Below are 24,438 nucleotides of genomic sequence, written 5' to 3'. Positions count from 1 at the left end.
TGCCAGAGCAATATTTCTCAATGCCGGCAACTGATTTGTTTCCGTTTCTCTTGAAGGAGGGAAGGGCATCATAATGCATGTTAAACTGCTGCCTGGAAAAAAATTGTTCTTTCAAAACGAAAGGGCTGAAATTAGACGTGGTAGCAGTCATCTTTGGGGAAAATCCGTGAAGACCCTGTCTTGCACTCACTGAAGCCTAGCTACATATGATTAAAAAAAGATGATGCAGATACAGGATAACAAGATAACCAACTGAGTACTGGCAATCCTTTCATTTTAAAACTTGGTGTTCAAGCTTTGACTTTTCATGAACCCCTATGTCAGAATATGTCTTCAGCAGCGGACTGATTCAGATTCAGATTCCGATTTATTTATCACATTTACATCAAAACAAACAGTGCAATGTGTTGTTTGCATCAACAACTTGCGCACCTAAGGACAGGACTCCATCCCCTGATCTTAAAGTGGTCATGAACCACCTCAACTAAGGTGGGTTTCCTCTCTGATGTGATTCTGTAAGTTTAGTTTAGTGCTTTAGAGAATTGTTTCAAGGCACGGAAATCTAGTGGCTTCTCACTGACTTTATGGAGAGAGAGGGAGAGAAGAAGAAAGAGAGAAAGAGAGGGAGTGAGGGAGGGAGGGAGAGAGAGAGAGAGAGAGAGAGAGAGAGAGAGAGAGAGAGAGAGAGATCACCTTACACTTTTAATCTTTCACCCTTAGCCCTTGACTTCTAGTTCTAGTCTCACCCAATCTCAGTGGAAACATCCTGCTTGCATTTACCCTATCTATACCCCTCATAATTTAGTATACTGTATCTCTATCAAATCTCCCTTCAATCTTCTACATTCTAGGGAAAAAAGTTCTTAGCCATCTTTCCTTCTCACTCAGGTCCTCCAGACCCGACAGCATCCTTGTCAATTTTCTCGGTACTCTTTCAACTTTATTGACATCTTTCCTGTAGGTAGGTGATCAGAACTGTACACAATACTCCAAATTAGACCTCATCAACATCTTATACAACTTCAACATAATATTCCAACTCCTGTACTCAATACTTTGATGTATGAAGGCCAATATCCAGTCAGAGAGGAATCTATCTACTACCATTCTCTGACTTCTTACAATGTCAATGTCTAATCCAATTTACTACCCCATCTTGAATGCCAAATGACTGAACCATCTTGTCAAACTCCTATGCAGGACCTTGTCAAATACCTTGCTGAAGTCCACTGAATGCACTGCCTTGCCTTCATTATCTTTCCTGGTAACTTGAAAACTCTGTAAGATTTGTTAGACAAAACCTATCACACACAAAGCTATGCTGATTATCCCTAATAGGTCCTTGTTTATCCAAATACTCACTTATCCGGTCCCTTCAAATATCTTCCAATAACTTTCCCACTATTGACGTCAGGCTCACTGGCCTATAATTTTTCCAGCTTACTCTGAGAGCCTTTCTTAAACAACATTAGCTATCCTCCAATCCACTGGTACCACACCTGTCGCTAAGGATGATTTAAGTAGCTGTGCTAGGGCCGCTGCAAGTTCTGCACTTGCTTCCTGTAGGGTCCGATTGGAACACTTTGCCGGGGCCTGGGGATTTGTCCACCCTAATTTGCCACAAGGGAACGGACATCTTTCTTGAGTCTATGACCTCACTGCTGCTTTGTCTCACTTCAGTAGACTCTGTGTCCATCTTTCGAGTAAATACAGATGCAAAGTTTTCATTTAAGATCTCCCCCTTCTCTGTTGGCTCCATGCATAATTACCTATTTTGGCTCTTGGAACCCTTTTGCTCTGTAGAAGCCCTTAGGATTCTCCTTCACTTCATCTGCTAGAGCAAAGTCATGTCTCCTTTTGACCCTCCTGATTTCCTTCCTAAGCGTTCTCTTGAATTTCTTGTACTCCTCAAGTACCTCATTTGTTCCTACCTGCCTATGCCTGCTATGCACCTTCTGTTTTTCTTAACCAGGGCCTGAATATCTCTCAAAAAACCAAGGTTCTCTAAGCCTGTTATCCTGACAGGTTGAAGGCCACATACAAGCTTTGTACTCTCAAAATTTCACTTTTGAAGGCCTCCCACTTACCAAGTACACCTTTGCTGGAAAACAGCCTGTCCCAGTTCACACCTGCCAGATCCTTCCTGATGCCGTCAAAATTGGTGTTTTTTCCAGTTTAATATGTCAACCCACAAACCAGCATATTTACTTTGATACTGATGGCATTGTGATCAGTAGATTCAAAGTGTTCCCTTACACTAACTTCTGTCACCTGCCCTGTCTCATTCCCTAAAGCAGATCAAGTACTACACACTCTCTCACTGGGACTCCTTTGTACTGATTTAAGGCAACTTTCATGAACGCATTTGACAAATGCTATCCTATCTAGCCCTTTTACAGTATTTGAGTCCCAGTCAATATTTGGAAAGTTAAGATCACCTACTATCACAACATTATGTTGTGATCTTTATCGCTCTACAAATTTGTTCCTCTAAATCCCCCGGACTATTGGGCAGTCTATAATATAGCCTTTTTATGTGGTCCTACCTTTCTTATTCCTCAGTTCCATCCATAAAACCTCACTAGATGAGTTCTCCAGTCTGTCCTGACGGAGCACAGCTATGACATTTTTCCTGACCACCCCTCTCCCTTTAATCCTTCCTGGTCTATCACGTCTAAAACAATGGAACCCTGGAATATTGAGCTGCCAATCCTGCCCCTCCTGCAATCAAGTCTCACTAATGGCTGCAATATCATAATTGCAGGTGTTGATCTATGCCTTTTCTACAATTCTTGCATTGAAATATAGCCAACTCCGAACATTAGTCCCACCATGTTCTACCTTTTGATTCCTGGTTTTGTTTGAGGTCTTAACAATATCTGTCTCCACAACCTCTCCACTATCTGTTCTGGCACTCTGGTTCCCATCCCCTGCAACTCTAGTTTAAACTACCCCCCTTCCCCATGCAGTATTAACAAACCTTCCCCCTTCCCATATGTTCCCTCCAGTTAAGGTACAAGCCACCTCTTCTGCATAGGTCCCACTCCCACCTACCTTTCCTGGACATGAGCCCAATGTTTTTAGCTTTTCATTATTTGCCTTCTTTTGTTTGGCTGTAGAAACCACAACACTGCCAATAAAGTATTGGACAAGAAGGGTGTATTTACTTTGGTCATAAGCATTCAGCAGACCCTGAGAATGACCCCACCAAAATTTTGCCTGGAGCTAGTGTTCAAAATTCTTTTGCAGGATACCAGCAGATGGGGGGGATTTTACAAGGATTTCAAGCTTCACTATTGTACAGGTTGATCCTGACCACATGAATTCACTGTTTGTGGGAACTGTGTGTCGACTTTGCCCCACGTCAAAACTGCAAGGGAATTCTGTGCCCCATCTTTCATGCATTGAGTAAAGGTAAACTGCAAGACACACAGGACCACAGGTGGAGGCTTTTAGATACATGAATATGAAGCAAATGTGGGGGGGGGGGGTGCAGATGACACACAAAGAGAACATTTGATACAAACTGGCATCAAGTTCAGCATAACATCATGGGCCGAATAGACTGTAGTGCTCAATGTTTTCATAGTGTGCACACAATTCACGAGGAAAGTTGATCTCCGCTTCCACTTTGGAAAGAATGGACTCTGAACTATGTACAAAATGCTCTTTGGATTTTTTTTTTTGAAACGATGAATGCAGGATTTCTGGTTTTCATTGAAAAGGACTGGCATGTTGTTATCCAGTTCTCTGCATCTGTCTGCTGTTAGCCTGTCAGAGACTTATCTGTGTGTTCCACAGCATCATTACCACAAACCGAATCCTGAACTATTCTTCACCCTTCGCCTGGTTCCCAGTCACTTGTGCCCAGTGCCGCACCATGCACGGATCCTGATTTTACAATGCTTTCTAGATTATGCCGTGTGCTATATTGAGCAATAGGGAGTTTTAAATCCAGTGATGTTGTTTATTATCATTCCCACTCTTTTCTCCTCTGCGTGGCCTTGGTTGGTGGTAGATTATGGTCTATCTGCAAAGAGGAAAATAGAACATAGAACCATGATGCAGACCCTTCAGCCCACAATATTGTGCCAGCCTATTAACTTACTCTTATTGAATCTAGCCCTTCCCTCCCACATAACCCTGATTTTTTCTGTCATCCATGTGCCTAACTAAGAGCTTCTTAAGTGCCGTAAATTATCTGTCCCTATCGACCCCGCCGACAGGGCATTCCACGCACCACCAATCTGTAAAAGAAACTTAGTCTGACTTCCCACCCACCTATAATTTCTTCAATCTCCTTAAAATTATGTCCCCCTCATATTCGCCATTTCTGCCCTCAGAAAAAAGTCTCTGGCTGTCCACTTGATCTATGTCTTTTATCAAATTCTACACCTCTGTCGAGTCATTTCTCATCCTCCTTTACTCCAAAGAGAAGAACCCTATGGTCATCAGACATGTTCTCTAATCCAGACAACTTCCTAGTGAATCTCCTTTGCACCCTCTCTAAAGCTTCTACATCCTATAATGAGGCAACCATCACTGGACACAATTCTCCAAGTGTGGTCTTCCCAGTGTTTTATACAGCTGCAACTCTTCCACATGGCTTATGAACTCAGTCCCCTGGCTAATAAAGGCCATCACAGCATACAGCTTCTTAACCACCCTCTCAGCATGAGGGATCTATGGACCGTGGACCCCAAGATCCCTCTATTCCACCGCACTGCTAAGAATCTTGCAATTAACCTGGTATTTTGCCTTCAAATTCAACTTTCCAAGATAACTAACTTCATACTTCTCTGGGCTGAACTCCATCTCTGACTTCGCAAGCCCTGCTCTACTTCCTGTCAATGTCCTGATATAACCAACAATGGACTTCTATGTGACCCAGCAACTCCACCAACCTTTGTGTTGTCTACAAGTAAGTTTGTGATGAGGGTTTTTGCAGTGAGGTTTGAAGTAAGATGGTTGTCACCCGTCTGTCTTGAAGGACAATGGGTGATGATGACCAACATTACACACCTGGGCAGAAGGAATGGACATCCTGAGGTCTCCCTCTCGGCCTCACCAGTGTAGTCCAAAGGAAAACTTATCAAGCAATATGGTTGGCACCAGCTCAGCTGCAGGAGCAGTCGGAAGGATGTTCAATGACGTCCAGCTGCCTTAGGGGCTCCACTCCGAATTTGCTGCCTAGGTTTATCCTTGTATCGTCTCTCCTGAGGCTGCCCACAAGGCAGTGGGGCTATTCACCTGGAGATCTGGTTCACGAGCACCATGGTATGTCCACACACCTGTGGGCCTGTGTGCTATGTGTACAGGGGCCAGACCTCCTCCCTGTCCTCTGTAGATCGGCCTGAGTCTGAAAGGAGTTCAGTTTCCGTGTGTCACCAGCGACGTGGCATTAGATAGGGCTTGCTGTTGGAGAGCTATGTACTGGCAGGGAGAGACTTAAACATTCAGCTGTCCTTTTCGCAAGACTGCCAGCCAGTGGTGGGAGCTAAAAGTGAGAACGACTAGCACTTCCCACTACACCACCACACTGGACGCATCACACCAACCATTACATACTTCAACCACCCATAGCTTGAAATTTTTTAACTGTGTCTAACCTGTATATAGGATGGTTAATAAATTTCTGTTTGGTGAGTCCCGGGTACATAGTGCATCAGCTAGTGCTTGAGGATAGTAGTATGTTTTGGCAAGATATGATCTTTGATGTGCATCCATTGACTTTAACCACTTATGTCAGATAATTGAAGTTCTTGTGGCATTGCATTTATTCCTCATGATTTAGCGTTGTTAATGCCCAGAGCCATCTGCTCCATCTGCCTTAAAAGTGTGTATTTCTCCCTTCCACCTCCTTCACCCAACCTATTGTGCACTGTTCAAAATACTGTGTATCTTGCTCTCTCTCATATTGCATCATTCTCCAGTTTCTAGGATCATTTTAAATTCTGGAACGCAAGCTTGCATCTGCTCCAGACACATTGCATAAACACACGGGATTCAGCAGATGCTGGAAACCAAGAGTAACACGTACACATTGCTGAAGGCACTCAGCAGGTCAGGCAGCATCCTTGCAGAGAATGAACAGCACACGTTTTGGCCAAGACCCTTCATCAGGGCTGGAAAGGAAGGGGGAAGGAGCCAGAATAAGACAGTAGGGGGGGAAAAGGAGTACAAACTGGCAGATGATAGATGAAGCTCGGTGAGGGGTGTGAAGATGGTGATAGGTGGAAAAGGTAAAGGTAAAGGGCTGAAGAAGAGTGTCTTTAAAAGGTATGTGTCTTCTTTAAGAGATACATCTTAGCATTAACTGAAATTAGTATCTCTTAACATTGACAGAACCTTTAGAAGGTTTCCAATGTATCCATTCTTTGATTCTAACCGGATGGTGCAATCACATCCAGAGGTTGCTTGGATGCAGCTTTCTGGCCATCTTGATGGATAATTACACGTCGTGATCACTGGATGACATTTTTGCCGGCTGATGAATTTAATAACAACAGCAGAGTATGCTGTTTATGTAACTGGTGCATGTTGTGTAATATAATTTAAAGTGCACAGAGTAAAGGTAAGAGTTGGTTCTAGGTGAAAAGTGGGCTGCCCATGTGTCCATTTCAAAACCCTTCTATGGCGACTTGCTGGAATATGTTGCAGAGAAGTATCACGCAAACTCCAAGAAGGATAGAGCTGCAAAAAGCCCATTCAAGCAACTATTTATGCACCAGGTGGAGCATCAATTCTTTTTGCTATTGCCACTGACATATCCAAAATATTCATTTTCTATGTTCTCCACCAGACCCTCATGAGACTGATATTTAGAAAATATACTTTGTATTCCACAAATTCATTCATGTTCCATGCACACTGTTTCTCAATTTTAAGGGCACTATGTCGTGATGATCCAAATTTATTGAGCCAGATTGAGCTAACCGTTTGAGAACTCCCAGTGTCCAATTGCTCCCAGATGAGGGAATCCTCAGCTTATGCAAATCTCGAGAGTTCTGTGTCTGATTGTCATGCAACCATCCCTCGTTTCTTTTCCTGGATCTCAAATCCAGCTGGGGCGTCCTATCCAGTGACGGCTCACTCTGGAGTTGGAGGCCTGTATTTGTGTGTGAGTGGGTGTGGAAAGGGGCTTGTTCCTGATATTGTTTTGTTGCTGTGTTGCTCTGTTGAACATTGTGGGCTTGTTACAATGACATCAGAATTGTGCTGACAATTGTGCACATCCTTAAAGATAAAGATTAGGTTTATTTGTCATGTATACATCAAAACACTGCACTGCACAGGACCGAAAGAAGTTGCAGAGGGGTATAAATTTAGTCGGCTCCATCTTGAGTACTGGCCTACAAAGTACCTTGGAAGTCTTCAGGGAGCGGTGTCTCAGAAAGGCAGCATCCATTATTAAGGATCTTCAGCACCCATGGCATGTCCTTTTCTCACTGTTACCATCAGGTAGGAGGTACAGAAGCCTGAAGGCACACACTCAGTGATTCAGGAACAGCTTCTTCCCCTCTGTCATCCAATTCCTAAGTGGACATTGAAACCTTGAATACTCCCTCACTTTTTTATATACACTATTTTTGATTTTTGGCATGATTTTTAATCTATTCAATATACATATACTGTACATTATTATTTATTTATCTATCTATTTGCTTATTTATTTATTTACTTTCTTCCATATTATGTTCTGCATCAAACTGCTGCTGCTAAGTTAACAAATTTCACAACACATGCCGGTGATAATTGACTTGATTCTGAATCATACAGGGAAATACATCATTTGTACAAATCAAATCAGAGAGGGTTTTGCTGGGCAGCCAGCAAGTATCGCCATGCTTCCAGCACCAACATAGAAAGCCCACAGTTCACTAACCCTAACTGTACATCCTTGGAGTGCGAGAGGGGATGGAGCACCTGGATGAAACCCACACAGTGAGTCATGGGAAGAATGTAAAACAGATCTTTTCAGGGAACAGCAGGAATTCAATTCTCATCTCACAACTGGCACTTGAAAGAGTGCAAAGAAAAATTACAAGTATGTTGCCAGAACTTGAGGACCTGCATTATCGGGAAAGTTTGAACACGTTAGGACTTTATTCCCTGGCGAATGAGGTTAGTCTTTATAGAGGTGTACAAAGTTATGAGGAGCATAGATAAGGTGAATGCAGGCCGGCTTTCTTTTCTCAGGTTGGGTGAGACTAGAACTAGAGGCCATAGGTTTAGGGTGAAAGGCGAAATATGCAAGGGGAAAATGAAAGAATACTTCTTCACTCCGAGGGTGTAGCAAGTGTGGGATCAGCTGCCAGAAGTGGTGATATGAGTTCAACTGTAACTTTTAATAGAAGCTTGGGCAGGTACGTGAATGAGAAGTCTATGGAGGGCTGTGGTCCATGTGCGGGTAGAAGCTGCCAGAAAATCAGGTTGGTATGGAATGGATATTTCTCTGCTACATTTTCTGTGACTCCGTAACTTTTACACCGCCTGAGACTCAATCTGTCGTAGTCTTACTGTCTTTCTTGATGGATAGAAGATCAACTGATGTTCCATAGACGAAGACAAAAATGATACATTGATTGAACATCAACATAAGTGCATAAGGAAAAAAATTATGAGCTTTTGACAACCAGAGCATGCAAAATTGCAGAATTCCAATTATTCCATAAAGGGAAGAACTTTTTAATAAATATTTCTGCTGAAAACAAGAGGCTTGTAAAAGAAAAAAATAGGAGCTTTTTTGCCTTCCAACCTGCCTTTATCAAGTTAGGACCACCTGAGAGGAGTATAAGTTCAAAGTTCAAAGTAAATTTACTATCAGGGTCACCATCTACTATCCTGAGATTTATTTTAAAGCACCCTAAATAAATAGGTTATGATCAAATCATTTTTTTAATGATTTAAATTATATGACCCAGTCAAAAATGCAAGTAACCTCAGTTAACGAATTGTGCGTACATTGTGCAATTGGGAATATTTTAGCCATTTAATAGTGAGGATGTTGAGTAGAGATACTTTGGCAAAAAAGTAAGAACTCCCATTAGACAGAGCATAATTTATATCCATTTAATTAGTTGTTCTCAATTGTTGCATTATGAATGTGGTTTTTAATTGCGTTTTAAGTAAGTCAATAATGCTTGTTCCACAGCATAGCAATAAATGTGACATAAACAAATACAGAAACCGCTCCAAGTACCCAGTAGGCGAGCCGCATTTGTGAAACATGAGAAGTTTTAAATTGAGAGTTTTTTCTAATGTATTAACTTGTATCACATATACCATGATTAAATAGAATTAGTTGAATTCATGAACTTAATTGTGTCATTTTAGCACACATTTTGAACCAGTGGATGATAGAAATGTTTGAAGCTGATTGAAGAAAATGCTTTGTCTTTGCGAGTTTCGGTTGTAATTGATATTGCTAAATGCATAAATCATCCCAGACATACAAGTGAGAGTGTTTTTAACCAACTTCTCATTTCTTTCATCCCAGGATATCAAAGACCACATGGCTTTCCTAATAACCGTTCCAACCGCTTTGGCTATATTCTTCACAATTTTTGTTCTGGTCTGCATGGAGGCAGTATTCCGAAAGCTACTGCACGTGTTTTCACTTGTAGTTTGGGCGTGCCTGGTTGCTATGGGTTACCTCTTCATGTGTTTTGGTGGTATCATTTCTCCGTGGGATCAGGTAAGAGTTCTGAGATGCAATGGAACATGATTTTGTCAGTCAGCAATCACATTTATACATAGACTATATTACACTGGGGCTTCTTTTCTTTGAAACATGATTGTTAGGGGTATATTGTAACCACCTAGTAAGTGCAAATTGGAAGAAAATTAATACTGACCAGCATGATTGCAACATTGAATCGCACATTCTGGTTCCTCATTAAGTAGGAAACAAGTAGGGACATTTGATATACTCTTAGATAGGCAGATGGGAGATAGAAAAATGGAAGACTATGTAGGAGAGAAGGATTAAATGACTTCAGGGTAACTAGAAGAGTTGGCACAACACCATGGGCTGAAGGGCCTGTACTGTGCTGTCGTGTTCTATGTTCTATGACTCATAAAAAAATAAAATGTCATGATATTTGGCATTGGCATTGGTTTCTTTTTGTCACATCTACCAAAATACAATGAAAATCTTGTCGTGCATACTGTTTGTACAAATCAAATCATTGCACAGTGCATTGAGCTACAATAAAACAAAACAATAATAATGCAGAATAAGGTGTAAATGACACCAAAAAAGGGCAGTACAGGTAAATGTTAAAGTGCAAGATCATAACGAGGTAGACCGTAAGGCTGAGTCCATCTTATCGCACAAGAGGTCTGTTCAAGAGTCTGATAACAGTGGGATAGAAACTGTCTTTGAGCCTGGTGGTATGCACTCTCAGGCTGTAGTATTTTCTGACTGATGGGCGAGAGGAGAAGAGAGAACATCTGAGCTGTGTCAGGTCTTTGATTGTGCTGACTGCTTTACTGAGGAAATGAGAAGTATAGGCAGAGTCCACAGAGGGGTAGCCGGTTTCTCTAATGTGCTGAGTTGTTCCGCTACTCTCCACAGTTTCTTGCAGTCACAAGCAGAGCAGTTGCTGTACGAGACCTTTATGCATCCAGGCAGAATACTTTCTGTGGCGGATCAATTAAAAGAGTAAGCGGGGATGTGCTGAATTTCTTTATCCTGCCTGAGAAAATAGAAGTATTGGTGAGCTTTCTTGGCCATGACATCAATATAGTTGGACCAGAATATATTCACACCTAGGAATATGAATCACTCAACACTCTCAACCTCTCTACACCATTGATGTAGACAGGAGCATGTGAACAGCCACCATTTCTGAAGTTAATGATGTGCTCTTTTGCTTTGTTGACATTGAGGGAAAGGTTGTTGTCATGACATCAGGTCACTAAGCTCTCTATCTCCTTCCTGTGCTCTGATTCATTGCTATTTGAGTTGAGCTTGTGAATGTGTTGCTTTGTGATTGTTTGCATAGAAATTGCTCAATGTCTCCAAAAACCCGGTTAGTTACACAGCTGATGATGGCTAATAAACATTCTGCCGGCGGACTAGCTGCTAGAGGATTCGTTAGTGCATGAGACCAAAGATATTTTGCACAACTGAACAAGTCTTGTACGCTCAGGAGCCTTCCATAACATGGTGTGCAGAGGAAATCTGGGAAGCTGATCAGATGGTTTGATCTTGGGCACTGGGTGGGTTGAGAAAGAAATTTAAGCTCAGCTTGTTGTGGGAGGTTGATCGTCTCATGGGAGGAAGGTAGGATCAATGACCTGGAAGCTAGTTATGAAACACGAGAAATTCTGCAGATGCAGGAAATCCTGAGCAAAATACTGGAGGAACTCAACAGATCAGACAGCATCTTTGGAGGCAAATAGTTCAAGATTCTGCCCCCTTCCTTTCTAGTCATGATGAACAATCTTGGCCCGATATATTGACTACTTATTCTCCCCCGTATATGACATCAAAAAGCCCAAGTCTGGGAATTACTGTTGTTTAAATAGCTGAAAGACAAAAAAATACTCTGCCACCACCGAAATCTTGCCACAAGGACAGCAAGCTATTTACTGTTTACCTGGGCTACACACTACATGCATTTTGAATGATAGGTTATTAACTTACTTGTGGTAATATTTTGTTTTGTGTGATGCGTGTGAATACATGTGCTGTGGGTGCTCCATGGTCTGGAAGAAGTTGATTCATTTGGTTGGGTTTATACTGTATGTACACTCAAACGACAATAATTTTGAACGTTGTTTATCTATTTACTTATTTTATTTATCGAGAAACATTATGGAATCAGCTCTTCCAGCCCTTTGAGCCAAACTGCCTGATTTAATCAAGGGACAATTGACAATGACCAATTGACCTAGCGATCGAACTTGAACTTGAACACAGGCAGTTTCTTTGGGCACCACACTGGCGTTAGCCATTATGACTTTGCTCAATCTAATTCCATCTTTGCAGACTTTCACCATTCATTTCCATTTCAGCAGAACTGACAGAAAACTCCATTTCAGAGAATTTGCATAATAGACAGGGAACAAACTGCACTTTAAAAAGAATTAAAATTCAAGTGCTTTACTAGTGAACTCTTAGTTTCAATTGAAAGCTGTTGTTGAATTATTTCCTTTAAGAGATGTAGACTCAAGATAGATACTAAAACCGCCTTAATGAATGAACACTTTCCGTCCTCCAAACATTTCATTTTAATGATAGGAAATGTGCATCTACATTAAGTTTAATTTTTCATGTGCAATCACTGCAGGTCAAAATTAAGCATTAGGACTGGAGACTTTAACCCACACTACGGTGACGATGGTAATATTATACTAACCACCAAATATATAATTCATCTTATTAAATGAAACGTGCTTTTGTGTGTTTGAGTGAGACAGGGGTTATATTTTATTAGCAGTTTGAGGAGATATGATATGTCACCTAAAACACTCTAAAGATTTCTACAGATGTACCATGGATAGCATTCCGACTGGCTGTATCATTGTCTGGTATGAGGGGGTGGTGGTTACTGCACAGGATTGATGTAAGCTGCAGAGTTGTAAATTTAGTCAACTCCATCATGGGTACTAACCATAGTATCCACGACATCTTCAAGGAATGGTGCCTCAAAAAGACAGCGTCTATCTTTCAGGACCCCCACCACCCAGGACATGCCCTCTTCTCATTGTTACCATTAGGAAGGAGGTACTGCAGCTTGAAGGCACACACTCAGTGATACAGCAACAGCTTCTTCCCCTCTCACATCTGATTTCTAAATGGACATTGAATGCATGAACTCTACCTCACTACTATTTTTAAAATTTCTGTTTTTGCTCTACTTATTTAATTTAACTATTGTGTGTATATATACACGCAGTAATTCACCATTTTTTTCCTATATTTATCATGTATTTCATTGTACTGCTGCCACTAAGTTAGCAAGTCTCTCAACATTTGTGGGTGATATTAAACCTGATTCAGATTCTGATTCTGAGAAAGAAAGCAGTGGGGTGGCTACAGGGTGAATCTCAACTGTAAGTATGTGGATATATATTCATCTTGGAGAGACTCGAGTTATATTAATCTAAACAGTTTTCTTAGATCACTACATTGTGTTATTTCTACCTGTCACTACAAAGGGAGACAAGGACACAGTCAAAGCCAACAGGACAGTCAGTGAGGATGACATTGTGCTGTGCTTTGGATGAAATATAAAACTGAAGGTTCATTTGCTTATTTCAGATTGTCCTTGCTTCAGGACATTTTAAAAACAAAACACGACTTAAGTAAATTTGAAAGGCTTTTCATGAGCTTTGAGACACTGGAGTATTCTGAAGCTCTATGAAGCACAATGTCACTGCTGGACTTTCTAATTTTACATTGGCAAGTCCAATTATTATAAAGCAAATTCCACAGAGCAAGTGCTGCATGTCAAGTAAAGGCATCCTATAATTGTGGTTTTTTTAGTGTGAATATTATTGCTGTAACTGTGGGCATGGCAGTCATAGACCATAGACAGGAGCAGAATTGGGACATTCATCTCAATGAATCCACTTCATCATTCCATCATAGCTGATTTATTATCCTTCTTAACCCCATTCTCCTGCCTTCTCCCCATAACCTATGAGCCTATCAAACTCCATTTTAAATATACCCACAACTTATCCTTCACAGCTGTCTATGTCAATGAATTGCTCAGATTCACCATCTTTTGATTCAAGAAATTCCTCCTCATTCTGTTGTATTCTGAGGCTGTGCCCTCTGGTCTTAGACTCCCCCACTATAGGAAATATCCTCCCCACATCTACTCCATCTGGGCCTTTCTGTCACGAACAGGGGCAGGATTGGACCCAAATGCAGGACACAGATACTGAAGTACTAGGGGTAGGACAGGATGGGGATGCCATGGCATGTGAGGGGTAAGGCAGGCAGGAGGATCCCAGAGTTCAGACGAGGCAGGCAGGAGGATTCCTCATGGCAGGCCACGTGGATCCCAGGCAGGGCCGCCTCCCAGGTGGAAACACAGAGGCCTGGGCCAGTCGTAGACACCTGGGCAGGTGCGGGACACAACCCATGGTAAACAAGGGGAGGAAAGGGTAGGAGTCCTTAGGGCAGGCCACATAGATCCCAGGCAGGGCCACCTCCCAGGTGGAAACACAGAGGCCTGGGCCAGTCACGGACACCTGGGCAGGTGCAGGGCACAACCCTTAGGGAGCAATAGGTGGAAAGGGCAGAAACCCCCACCGGCCAGCAGCAATCCAGCCAGACCTGCCCAACAGAGGTAATGGATAGGAAGGGGTAGAACCCCCTGCCAGGCAGCGGCAGTCCAGCCAGACCTCCCCGACAGAGGCAATGGGTAGGAAAAGGCAGATGGGTGGAAAGGGCAGAACCCCCACCAGGCAGCAGCAGTCCAGCCAGACCTGCCCGACAGAGGCAAGGGATCAAAAGGAAGCTGGGTCCAGGGTGAACAGCAGGACAACCATGACACACAGGTAATTTGGGAAAGGGAACCAACAGCGTGACAGCACAAGCAAGGAGAATAAGGCAGAACAGTAGGACCAGCACACAGGAGAGAAGCAGGGGAACAAGACCAACTGGATAGAGCATATACAGAATAGGCTAGCAAACAGGATTCAGAGCCGGTGGTCCAGGTACAGAACGGGTTAAATCAGCTTTGGAGTAGGACAATCCCACAACTAGGCTCAGTCCCCGAGCCCCTTATAAACACCTGCCCCCTAATAGGCAACAGGTATACCTCCTTAAGCCAAGATGATCCAATGGCTCCGTGTGATAGGAGGGCTGGCTGCTCCGTGTGATAGGAGGGCCCGGAGTCCGGAGTCTGCGGACCGGAGCAAGACCCGAAAGGCAGGCTCCGTACCGGACCCTACCACTTTCAGTATTTGATCGGTTTTCTCTCCTCGTTTTTCTAAAATCCTGCCAGTACAGGTCTAGAACCATCAAATGCTCCTCATATTTCAACCTTTCATTCCTGGGATTATTCTTGTGAACCTGCTCTGGACCCTCTCCAAAGCCAGCACATCTCTCTTAGGAATGGCTCAACACTTCTTACAATACTCCAAGTGTGGCCTAAGCAATGTTTTATAAAGCCTCAGCATCACATTCTTGCTTCTATATTCTAGTCCTCTTGAAATAAATGCTAAGGTTGTATTTGCTGGGTTGTTTTCCAGGTGCTTTCTAGATGGTTAAAAAAAAACTTTGAAGTATAAACCAGGCAAGGATTTAGAGATTTCACCTCAAGCCTAACCAAGAAGATAAATATCTATTCAATTTTCACCCAGGGGAAGCAGAAATGCAGCCATTCAAAGAAAGCCAGCGAGGATTTAGAAAAGGTTGTTCATGGCTGACAAACTTCACTGAATCGAAAAAATAACTCATTGACTTTGTTCTTTCCATATGGATTTCCAAGCAATGAATAGCCGTCATTCTGTTGTTATGATTGGAATAACTTTTCACATAACAGTCGATATTTTCCCTAATAAAATGGGCTTACTTCATGTCAGGCTAACAGAGTACATTGAGTCATATTACCCGGAGGTTACTTGTCTTCCCTTTGATATAAAATGTGCAAACAGCAATAGAGGAGCTCCAGAGACATGTCAACAGCAACAAACAAACCAATTCTAGTCCCAGGAGAAGTTCTGATCAGTGTGACATTCTGTACAAACTCCTTGTCACTGTGCTATTCATCTGCTATGTTTTCTAGATAGAACAGGGAATGTTCAATTGCAAAGGCAAAGAAATTAGGGACATTGTCTGAAGGTTAACATTCCATGAAGGCTATTTAACTTCTCCATTGGTCAGCTTTCTCATTTTAGGCATATCCCTCGGTGTTTCATCTGTTTATTGTTTTATATATTTGTCTCTTTGTTTGTTTATTTATTGAGGTACAGTGCGGCACTTCAAGCCACGCTGCCCAGCAATCCCCCGATTTAATCTTAGTGTAATCACAGGACAGTATACAAAGACCAACTAGCCTCCCAACAGGTAGGTCTTTGGACTGCAGGAGGAAACCCATGAGGTCACAGGGAGAACGTACAAACTCCTTACAGACTGAGGTGGCAATTGAGCCCGGGTCGCCTGTACTGTAAAGCGTTGTGCTAACCACTACGCTACCTGTTTGTGAGGAGAACTTTACAGAGTGGATTGGGTTGCATGTGCTAGATGCAGATTCGTTTATATTTGTACCCACCAGGGATGCAATGAATTTGCTTGCCTGTGTGTGAAGCCAACAGAGCATACAGAGTAGCTGGTAATACTAAAAACAACATCAACACAGAAACAACAGAGCAGTGAATGATACGGTGGTGCAAAAATAAAAAGGAATCCTGAAGTGACGATAATGATGAGGTAATAAACAAGGGTTTGAGAATGTGGCACCACCAGCAAGGGAATGTGAAAGAAGTGATTGGTGTCTGGCAGCAGTGAGGAAGACTTGAGTCTGGTTTTCCAGATTTTCAAGCTCCTGGATATTCTCCAAGGAGGTAGTAGAGAGAAAAGTGAATTGCCAGGGTTGGCAGCCATCCTTGACAATACTGTTGCTATGTACGATTGGAGCAAGAAGAACAGTGAATTTGTACGATGGAATGCTTTTACTGAGTCAGGCTAGTCAAGGTAGATGCTGGTCCAACTCGTAGCTGTCATGTGGTTAAGTTACACAGCATGTACATTAATAAGATGACTCTAAAATCTTTCCACTGCAACACTCTGCTGTCGCATACATAACAGCTGTCAGTCCACCATGAGGATGGACTGGACGGAAGGATATGGTGAGCCTAGACAATACTGCGTGCTCTGATGGTCCAGGGCGAAGCAACTTCCATACATGATTGAAATGCAATCCATCAGCATTCTTTCTATAGCACATTTGCTGAAGTCCTCATGGACAAGCCACATCTTTTCTGACCCCTAAGAATGTACGTGCGCCGATGTGCCTTCTTGATCTTTGCACCGGTATGGAGGGACCAGGAGAGGTTGCTTGTTGGTTAGATGCCCAGGAACTAGAAGCTGGAGACCATTAATGCAGAAGCTCTGTTGGTAGGACAAGAATGTGTTTACGTGCCCCAGGTCAACAACCAGCTCTTTCATTTTGCTGACCTTAAAGGCTAGGTTATTGTTCTGACACCAGGATGCAGGGTGTGTATTCTGTCTCAATATTCTTGTTGACCTGGCAGGAAGCAACATGAGAGAGGGAAAACATAAAAGCTACAAGGCAGGCAAAGGGGCCCCTCGCCTTTTAACTCTACTTCTCATCTTTTTCTTTCTCCAGTCTTGCTGAAGCGTCTCAGCCCAAAACGTCAACTGTACTCTTTTCCATAGATGCTGCCAGGCCTGCGGAGTTCTTCCAGCAGTTTGTGTGTGTTGCAATGCAAGCTTTGGTAAGGTAGCTTTAACCTGTAAACTTGCTGAGGAGGCCAGAGCATTGGTAGCGTAGCAATATGCATAATGCTTTGTAGTGCCAGTGACCTGGGTTCAATTCCCGCCGCAGTCTATGAAGAGTTTATACATTCTCCCACAACTGACCTGTTTTCCTCCAGTTGCGCTGGTTTCCTCCCACATTAATTAGTCACATGGGTGTAATTGGGAAGCACAGATTCATTGGCTGCAAGGGTCTGTTGCCATGCTGTATCTCTAAATAATAAAAAAATTGCTCTGGAAACCACTATGATTCAACAAAGATATAAAAGCTTCATGTTTAAATCAACAAAACAGCAATGTAGTCATTAAAAAGCTAAGAGTTACTTTTGAAAGTGGAATAGCAACTGGAATTTGAAATTAAATATAAAAGAATTGAAGATGGAACAAAAGAAGGCTGTGTAGGAGGGAAGGAATAGATTGATCTTGAATTAGAATGTTGGCTCAACATTGTGGGCCAAAAGGCGCGTACTGTGCTGAAATGTTCTATGTACTAAAACAGGACATTTGAGCCCTGCGTGGTGAAGGAATCTGTTTCAACAAGAAAACAAAATTTACTTTCTCTGAGCTAACACATTTCATTCCCCTTCATTTCACAGACTGGGTTAGACAGCTGTTAATTGGGAGAAAGACAGCCTTTTATTTTTTATTATTAAAATGTTTAATCTTCTCACAGTCTTTTTTCCATTTGTAATCTGCATTATTAGATCACTTACTCCAGTAGAGTCATAGAGTCATTGAACAATATAGCACAGGTACAGGCCTTTCAGCCCAATGATTCCATGCTGGTCGTGCTGTCCTCCCAGCAAACCGACACCTGAAATGGATTATGAAACCTGCACCCTCAGATTAAAAGTCTGATGCTGTACTGACTGGGTTAATCCAGGTTAATTAGGACAGGAATTCCCAAACTGGGGTCCGCGGTCACTTCGGTTAATGGTAGGGGCCCATGGCATAACAAAGCTTGGGCATCCCTGCTTTAGAACAGAGGTTGGAGGAATCTACAAAACTGATATACTGTATGCAACTTCACATAAAATACAAATCGTCCATCATCCAATGGTTTGGAAATCCTGAAAGTCTAGTGTTTGGGTTAGTCATTGGTAGGTAAAATGAACTGGGTGTCCAGTGTGTATGTGGCGTGTGCATCTGGCATTAAGGGATCCAGAGTGTGGCCAGAGCCAGGTTCTGTGAAGAGGCCTGAACCCTGACTGGTTCAGGCCTCAAACATAGAGTTGGAGTGGGGCATGTTTCCTCTGGAACAGCAGCTGGGACTGCTCCGGTATTCTCTTCAGCCTTTCAGACTCAGTGATACACTGGAAATTTTATCATATTACCATGTAGCCTGTCAAAAAAAGTGAAATGAAAGCGTGTGCTGGGTACTAATAGTAGTATTATTCAATAGGCTAGAAAATCTCCACGTCTGGCTCTACACAAGTCCCAAAGGCGGCAGATTATCAGAGCTTTAAGGTTGTTTGTATCATGAACTCATACAAAGTATTATATTAACTGAAGTGGCACAAACAAACCTGAGGAACAAAGACAAGGCAGACATTTCTGAAGCTGTTTCAACTACCAAGCATCTAATTTTATCTCAGGGAGATAGAGCCTATTTTCATTACTTCAGAAAAATATAGCAATAATGCTTCATTTCCTGCTAGCAATGTAGCATTTCCATGTAGCAGTCACATGTGAAATATGGCTGGGTAATTGTAACAATGCTATTAATAGAGGTGAGGGAAAGGTTTAATTTGCCAGCTAATGGAGGAGGCTGGAATATAATTGGGGTGTGTTACATTTCTGCTATGGGATGAGCCAGAGAGTACAGGATTAAAGAATATGAAATAAACAACTGTATCCAATCCGGGAAAGATTGGGATCGATACAGGAGAGTTCTCTGTTTATTTTATCCAACAGCAGTTGTCTAAGTGGGAAGAGAATTCACTCGAAACAGCAAAGCATTTATAAATTGACCTAAATAAAAATGTAATAATATAGATTATTGTCACGAGAAGATACTTGATAAAATGTTTTCTACACAGAGCTGGAATTTAATTCTTGACTTAGTACATGTTGAAATATATTTGGCTCAGAGTCGAGGTACCACTTGATTACAAAGTACTATTTGTATACACAAACAGAATGATTACTCCCTAGAGATTACAGTGATAAGTAATTCTCGTGTGGAATAATGTTTTGAAGAAATGCCTTCGCCCAACCATAATAGACAATAGACAATAGACAATAGGTGCAGAAGTAGACCATTTGGCCCCTCGAGTCTGCACCGCCATTCTGAGACCATGGCTGATCGTTCACTATCAATACCCAGTCCCTGCCTTGTCCCCATATCCCTTGATTCCCCTATCCATCAGATATCTATCCAGCTCCTTCTTGAAAGCATCCAGAGAATTGGCCTCCACCGTCTTCCGAGGCAGTGCATTCCACACCTCCTCAACTTTCTGGGAGAAGAAGCTCTTCCTCAACTCTGTTTTAAATAACTGACCTCTTATTCTCAATCCATGCCCTCTGGTACTGGACTCTCCCAACATCTGGAACATATTTCCTGCCTCAATCCTATCAAATCCTTTAATTATCTTAAACGTTTCAATCAGATCCCCTCTCAATCTCCTCAATTCCAGCGTGTACAAGCCCAATCTCTCCAATCTCTCTGCTTAAGACAGCCCTGCCATCCCAGGAATCAACCTAGTGAATCTACGCTGCACTTCCTCAATTGCCAGAATGTCCTTCCTTAAACCTGGAGACCAAAACTGTACACAATATTCCAGGTGTGGTCTCACCAGGGCCCTGTACAAATGCAAAAGGACATCCTTGCTCTTGTATTCAATTCCCCTTGTAACAAAGGCCAACATTCCATTTGCCCTCTTCACTGCCTGTTGCACTTGCTCATTCACCTTCATTGACTGGTGAACTAGGACTCCTAGGTCTCTTTGCATTTCTCCCTTACCTAACTCGACACCGTTCAGACAATACTCTGCCCTCTTGTTCCTGCTTCCAAAGTGGATAACTTCACATTTATTCACATTGAATGACATCTGCCAAGTATCTGCCCACTCACTCAGCCTATCCAAGTCTCCCTGTATTCTCCTAACGTCCTCTTCGCATGTCACACTGCCACCCAGTTTAGTATCGTCAGCAAACTTGCTGATATGGTTTTCAATGCCCTCATCTAAATCATTGGCATAAATTGTAAAGAGCTGTGGTCCCAATACAGAGCCCTGTGGTACCCCACTAGTCACCTCCAGCCAGTCTGAGAAACACTCATTCACTGCTACCCTTTGCTTTCTATCTGCCAACCAGTTTTCTATCCATGTTGAAACCCTGCCCCCAATGCCATGAGCTCTGATTTTACTCACCAATCTCCTATGTGGCACCTTATCGAATGCCTTCTGAAAATCTAGGTACACAACATCTACTGGCTTACCCTCATCTAACATCCTTGTTACACCCTCAAAAAACTCCAACAGATTAGTCAAGCATGATTTGCCCTTGGTAAATCCATGCTGGCTCGGCCTAATCCTATTTCTGCCATCAAGATGTGCCACTATTTCGTCCTTAATAATGGACTCAAGCATCTTCCCCATGACTGACGTTAGGCTAACAGGGCGATAGTTCTCCGTTTTCTCCTTCCCTCCCTTCTTGAAAAGTGGGACAACATTAGCCACTCTCCAATCTTCAGGAACTGATCCTGAATCTAAGGAACATTGGAAAATGATTACCAATGCATCCGCAATTTCCTGAGCTACCTCTTTTAGAACCCTCGGATGCAGACCATCTGGGCCCGGGGATTTATTAGCCTTCAGTCCTATCAGTCTACTCATCACAGTTTCTTTCCTAATGTCAATCTGTCTCAATTCCTCTGATATCTTATGACCCTAGCCCATCCATACATCTGGGAGATTGCTTGTGTCCTCCCTGGTGAAGACAGATCTAAAGTATGCATTAAATTCTGTTGCCATTTCCCTGTTTCCCATAACAATTTCTCCCAATTCATTCTTCAAGGGGCCAACATTGTTCTTAACTATCTTCTTTCTCTTCACATAGCTAAAAAAGCTTTTGCTATCCCCTTTTATATTCCTGGCTAAACTGAGCTCATACCTGATTTTTTCTCTCCGTATTGCTTTTTTAGTTAAGATCTGCTGTTCCTTAAAACTTTCCCAATCATCTGTATTCCCACTCATCTTAGCCTTGTCATACTTCTTTTTCTTTAATGCGATACAATCTCTGACTTCCTTTGTCAACCACTGTGGCCCCTTCCCCCTCTTTGAATCCTTCTTTCTCATTGGAATGAACTGCATTTGCATCTTTTGTATTATGCCCAAGAATATCTGCCACTGCTGATCCACTGTCTTTCCTGCCAGGGCATCCGCCCATTTAACTTTGGCCAGCTCATCCCTCATGGCTCCGTAGTCTCCTTTATTTAATTGCAACACTGACACCTCTGATCTGCCCCTATCCCTCTCAAATTGTAGATAAAAACTTATCATGTTATGATCTCTACTTCCTAATGGCTCCTTTACTTCAAGATCACTTATCAATTCCTGTTCATTACACATCACCAAGTCCAAAATAGCCTCGTTCCTGGTTGGCTCAAGCACAAGCTGTTCCAAAAATACATCCCTTAGACACTCCACAAACTCCCTATCCTGGGGTCCAGCACCTACCTGATTCTCCCAGTCCACCTGCATGTTGAAATCTCCCATAACGACTGCATTACCTTTAGCACATGCCAATGTTAACTCCCTAATCAACTTGTACCCAATATCCACGCTACTGTTTGGGGGCCTGTACACAACACCCATTAGGGTCTTTTTACCCTTACTGTTCCTCAGCTCAATCCACACAGACTCTACTTCCCCTGTTCCCAAGTCACCTCTTGCTAAGGACTGAATCTCATTCCTCACCAACAGGGCCACCCCACCCCCTCTTCCCATATTTCTGTCTCTACGATAGCACGTATACCCTGGTACACTCAATTCCCAGGCCTGATCCCCTTGCAGCCATGTCTCCGTTATCCCAACAATATCATAGTTCCCCATTTTCATCTGAGCTTCAAGCTCATCTGTCTTATTTCTGACACTACGCGCATTCAAGTATAGAATTCTTAGCCCATTCCTCCTCTCTTTGCTTAAAACACTGTCTACTGTACCTAACCCAGCTCCTTGAACTTCCATCGGGCAAATTGCACCCTGAATTTTGATGACCTTCTCAAGATCACCCAAACCTTGTACACATTTAACCCCATGCACCTTCTGACCAACCCTCTGGATCTGGATCCCTGCCCCCTGCACATCTAGTTTAAACCCCCCCCGAGCAGCACTGGCAAATACTCCTGCAAGAATGTTAGTACCCCTCCGGTTCATCCCTTCGAAACAGGTCCCAATGTCCCTGGAACAAAGACCAATTATCCAAAAACCTGAACCCTTCCTTCCTGCACCATGCTCTCAGCCTCGTATTAATGTGCATAATCATTCTATTCTTCGCCTCACTCGCACGTGGCACAGGTAGCAATCCCGAGATTGTCACCCTGGATGTCCTGCCTTTCAGCTTCACTCGTAACTCCCTGAACTCTCTAAGCAGGACCCCCTCACTCACCTTACCTACATCATTGGTCCCTACATGGACCACTACATCTGGGTTCATGCCCTCACTCTCAAGAATAGCCTGCACCCGATCTGAGATGTCCCAGACCCTGGCACCAGGGAGGCAACATATCATCCGAGACTCCCGATCTGCCCCACAAAATCTCCTATCTGCCCCCCTAACTATAGAGTCCCCTAAAACTATCGCTCTCTTCTCTTCCCTCCTCCCCTTCCTAGTTGAGGGTTCAACCTCTGTGCCAGAGGCAGGACCACTACAACTCATTCCTGGTAGGTCATCCCCATCAACAGTATCCAGTACGGTATACTTATTGTTAATGGGAATGGCCTCAGGGGTGCTCTGCTCTCTCTGCCTGCTCCCCCTGCCTCTCTGGACCGTCACCCATCTGCCTACTAATAATGCCTACCGGAATAATCCGGTTAATAATCTAATAATTGGAATGTTTAATGAAATGATTTGAATTTTGCCCCCTGAATGCAATGCTATTAGTTCTATAATGTTAGCAAATATCTTGGGTTGGAAATATTTTCTCTCTGGAAATTTCACAGCAGTCAGTATCTATTGGGATATGTATGTATGTGTGTATGTTTCTCAATCTTTTTTGATGAAAATATTTTTCGTCACAGCTAAGAGCGGGAAGGAGGTGATTTGAGACTGAGTTTTTAACAGGATCTTGAGATACTGAGAATTTAAACTTTTACAGTTTTCCTGTGATTTGTTAAACAGCGAAGACCAGTGCTACATGACTTCCCCAAGACTGAAGTTTGTTTACTATTATTCTTCAATACGCCAGTGCAAAGGAGAGCAAAATTATTGTTTCTCAGGATGCAATGCACCATAAAAAAAACACAATAAACATAAAAAACACAGTAAAAAAGCCAATAAGTGTAAATATAAAAGTAATCCTATAAAACACTATGCATAAGTAACTGTTATATCCAGTGTCTTGAAGAAGAATTTAGACCCCAACATTTTGTTCACATATGTGAGTATTACAAACAGGGATTTTGATCAATTTAACTAAGAAATGTTATTTGTGAATCACATGTTCCTTTTTTTCACAGTAGAGCCCCAAAACGGGGAAAATTGTAAAGCATGAAGACTAAACAATTCAAATACAGAAATGTCATCAGTCCAAAAGTATTCAACCCCCATGCCCAGTACTGTACTTAGTTGAACCGCCTCTTTCAACTATTACAGCCTTCTTTGGATATTAGCTTTGCACAATGGACTGGAGCAAGATTTCCCCATTCCTCCTTGCAAAATTGCACAAGCTACGCAAGATCAGATGGGGAATAGGTGGTGGACAGTTGTCTTGATGTCTTGCCAGAGATGTTTGATCGGGTTAAGGTCAA

The 24,438-nt window shown here is 42.6% G+C and overlaps 1 protein-coding gene across 1 annotated transcript in view; it reads left to right on the top strand.

Moving 5' to 3' along the window:
* Positions 1-24,438, top strand: part of LOC132378312 (adenylate cyclase type 2-like) — a 507,293-nt gene that overhangs the window by 204,867 nt on the left and 277,988 nt on the right. Inside the window, exon 5 of the mRNA XM_059945128.1 lies at positions 9,500-9,697. Coding sequence (XP_059801111.1) covers positions 9,500-9,697 — 198 coding nt within the window. The remainder of the gene's footprint in view (positions 1-9,499; positions 9,698-24,438) is intronic.

This window comes from Hypanus sabinus, chromosome 20 (genome assembly GCF_030144855.1).
Source record: "Hypanus sabinus isolate sHypSab1 chromosome 20, sHypSab1.hap1, whole genome shotgun sequence".
Taxonomy (NCBI): Eukaryota; Metazoa; Chordata; class Chondrichthyes; order Myliobatiformes; family Dasyatidae; genus Hypanus; species Hypanus sabinus.
The sequence above is the reverse complement of the archived record's forward strand: the minus strand, read 5'-3'. Positions and strand labels throughout refer to the sequence as shown.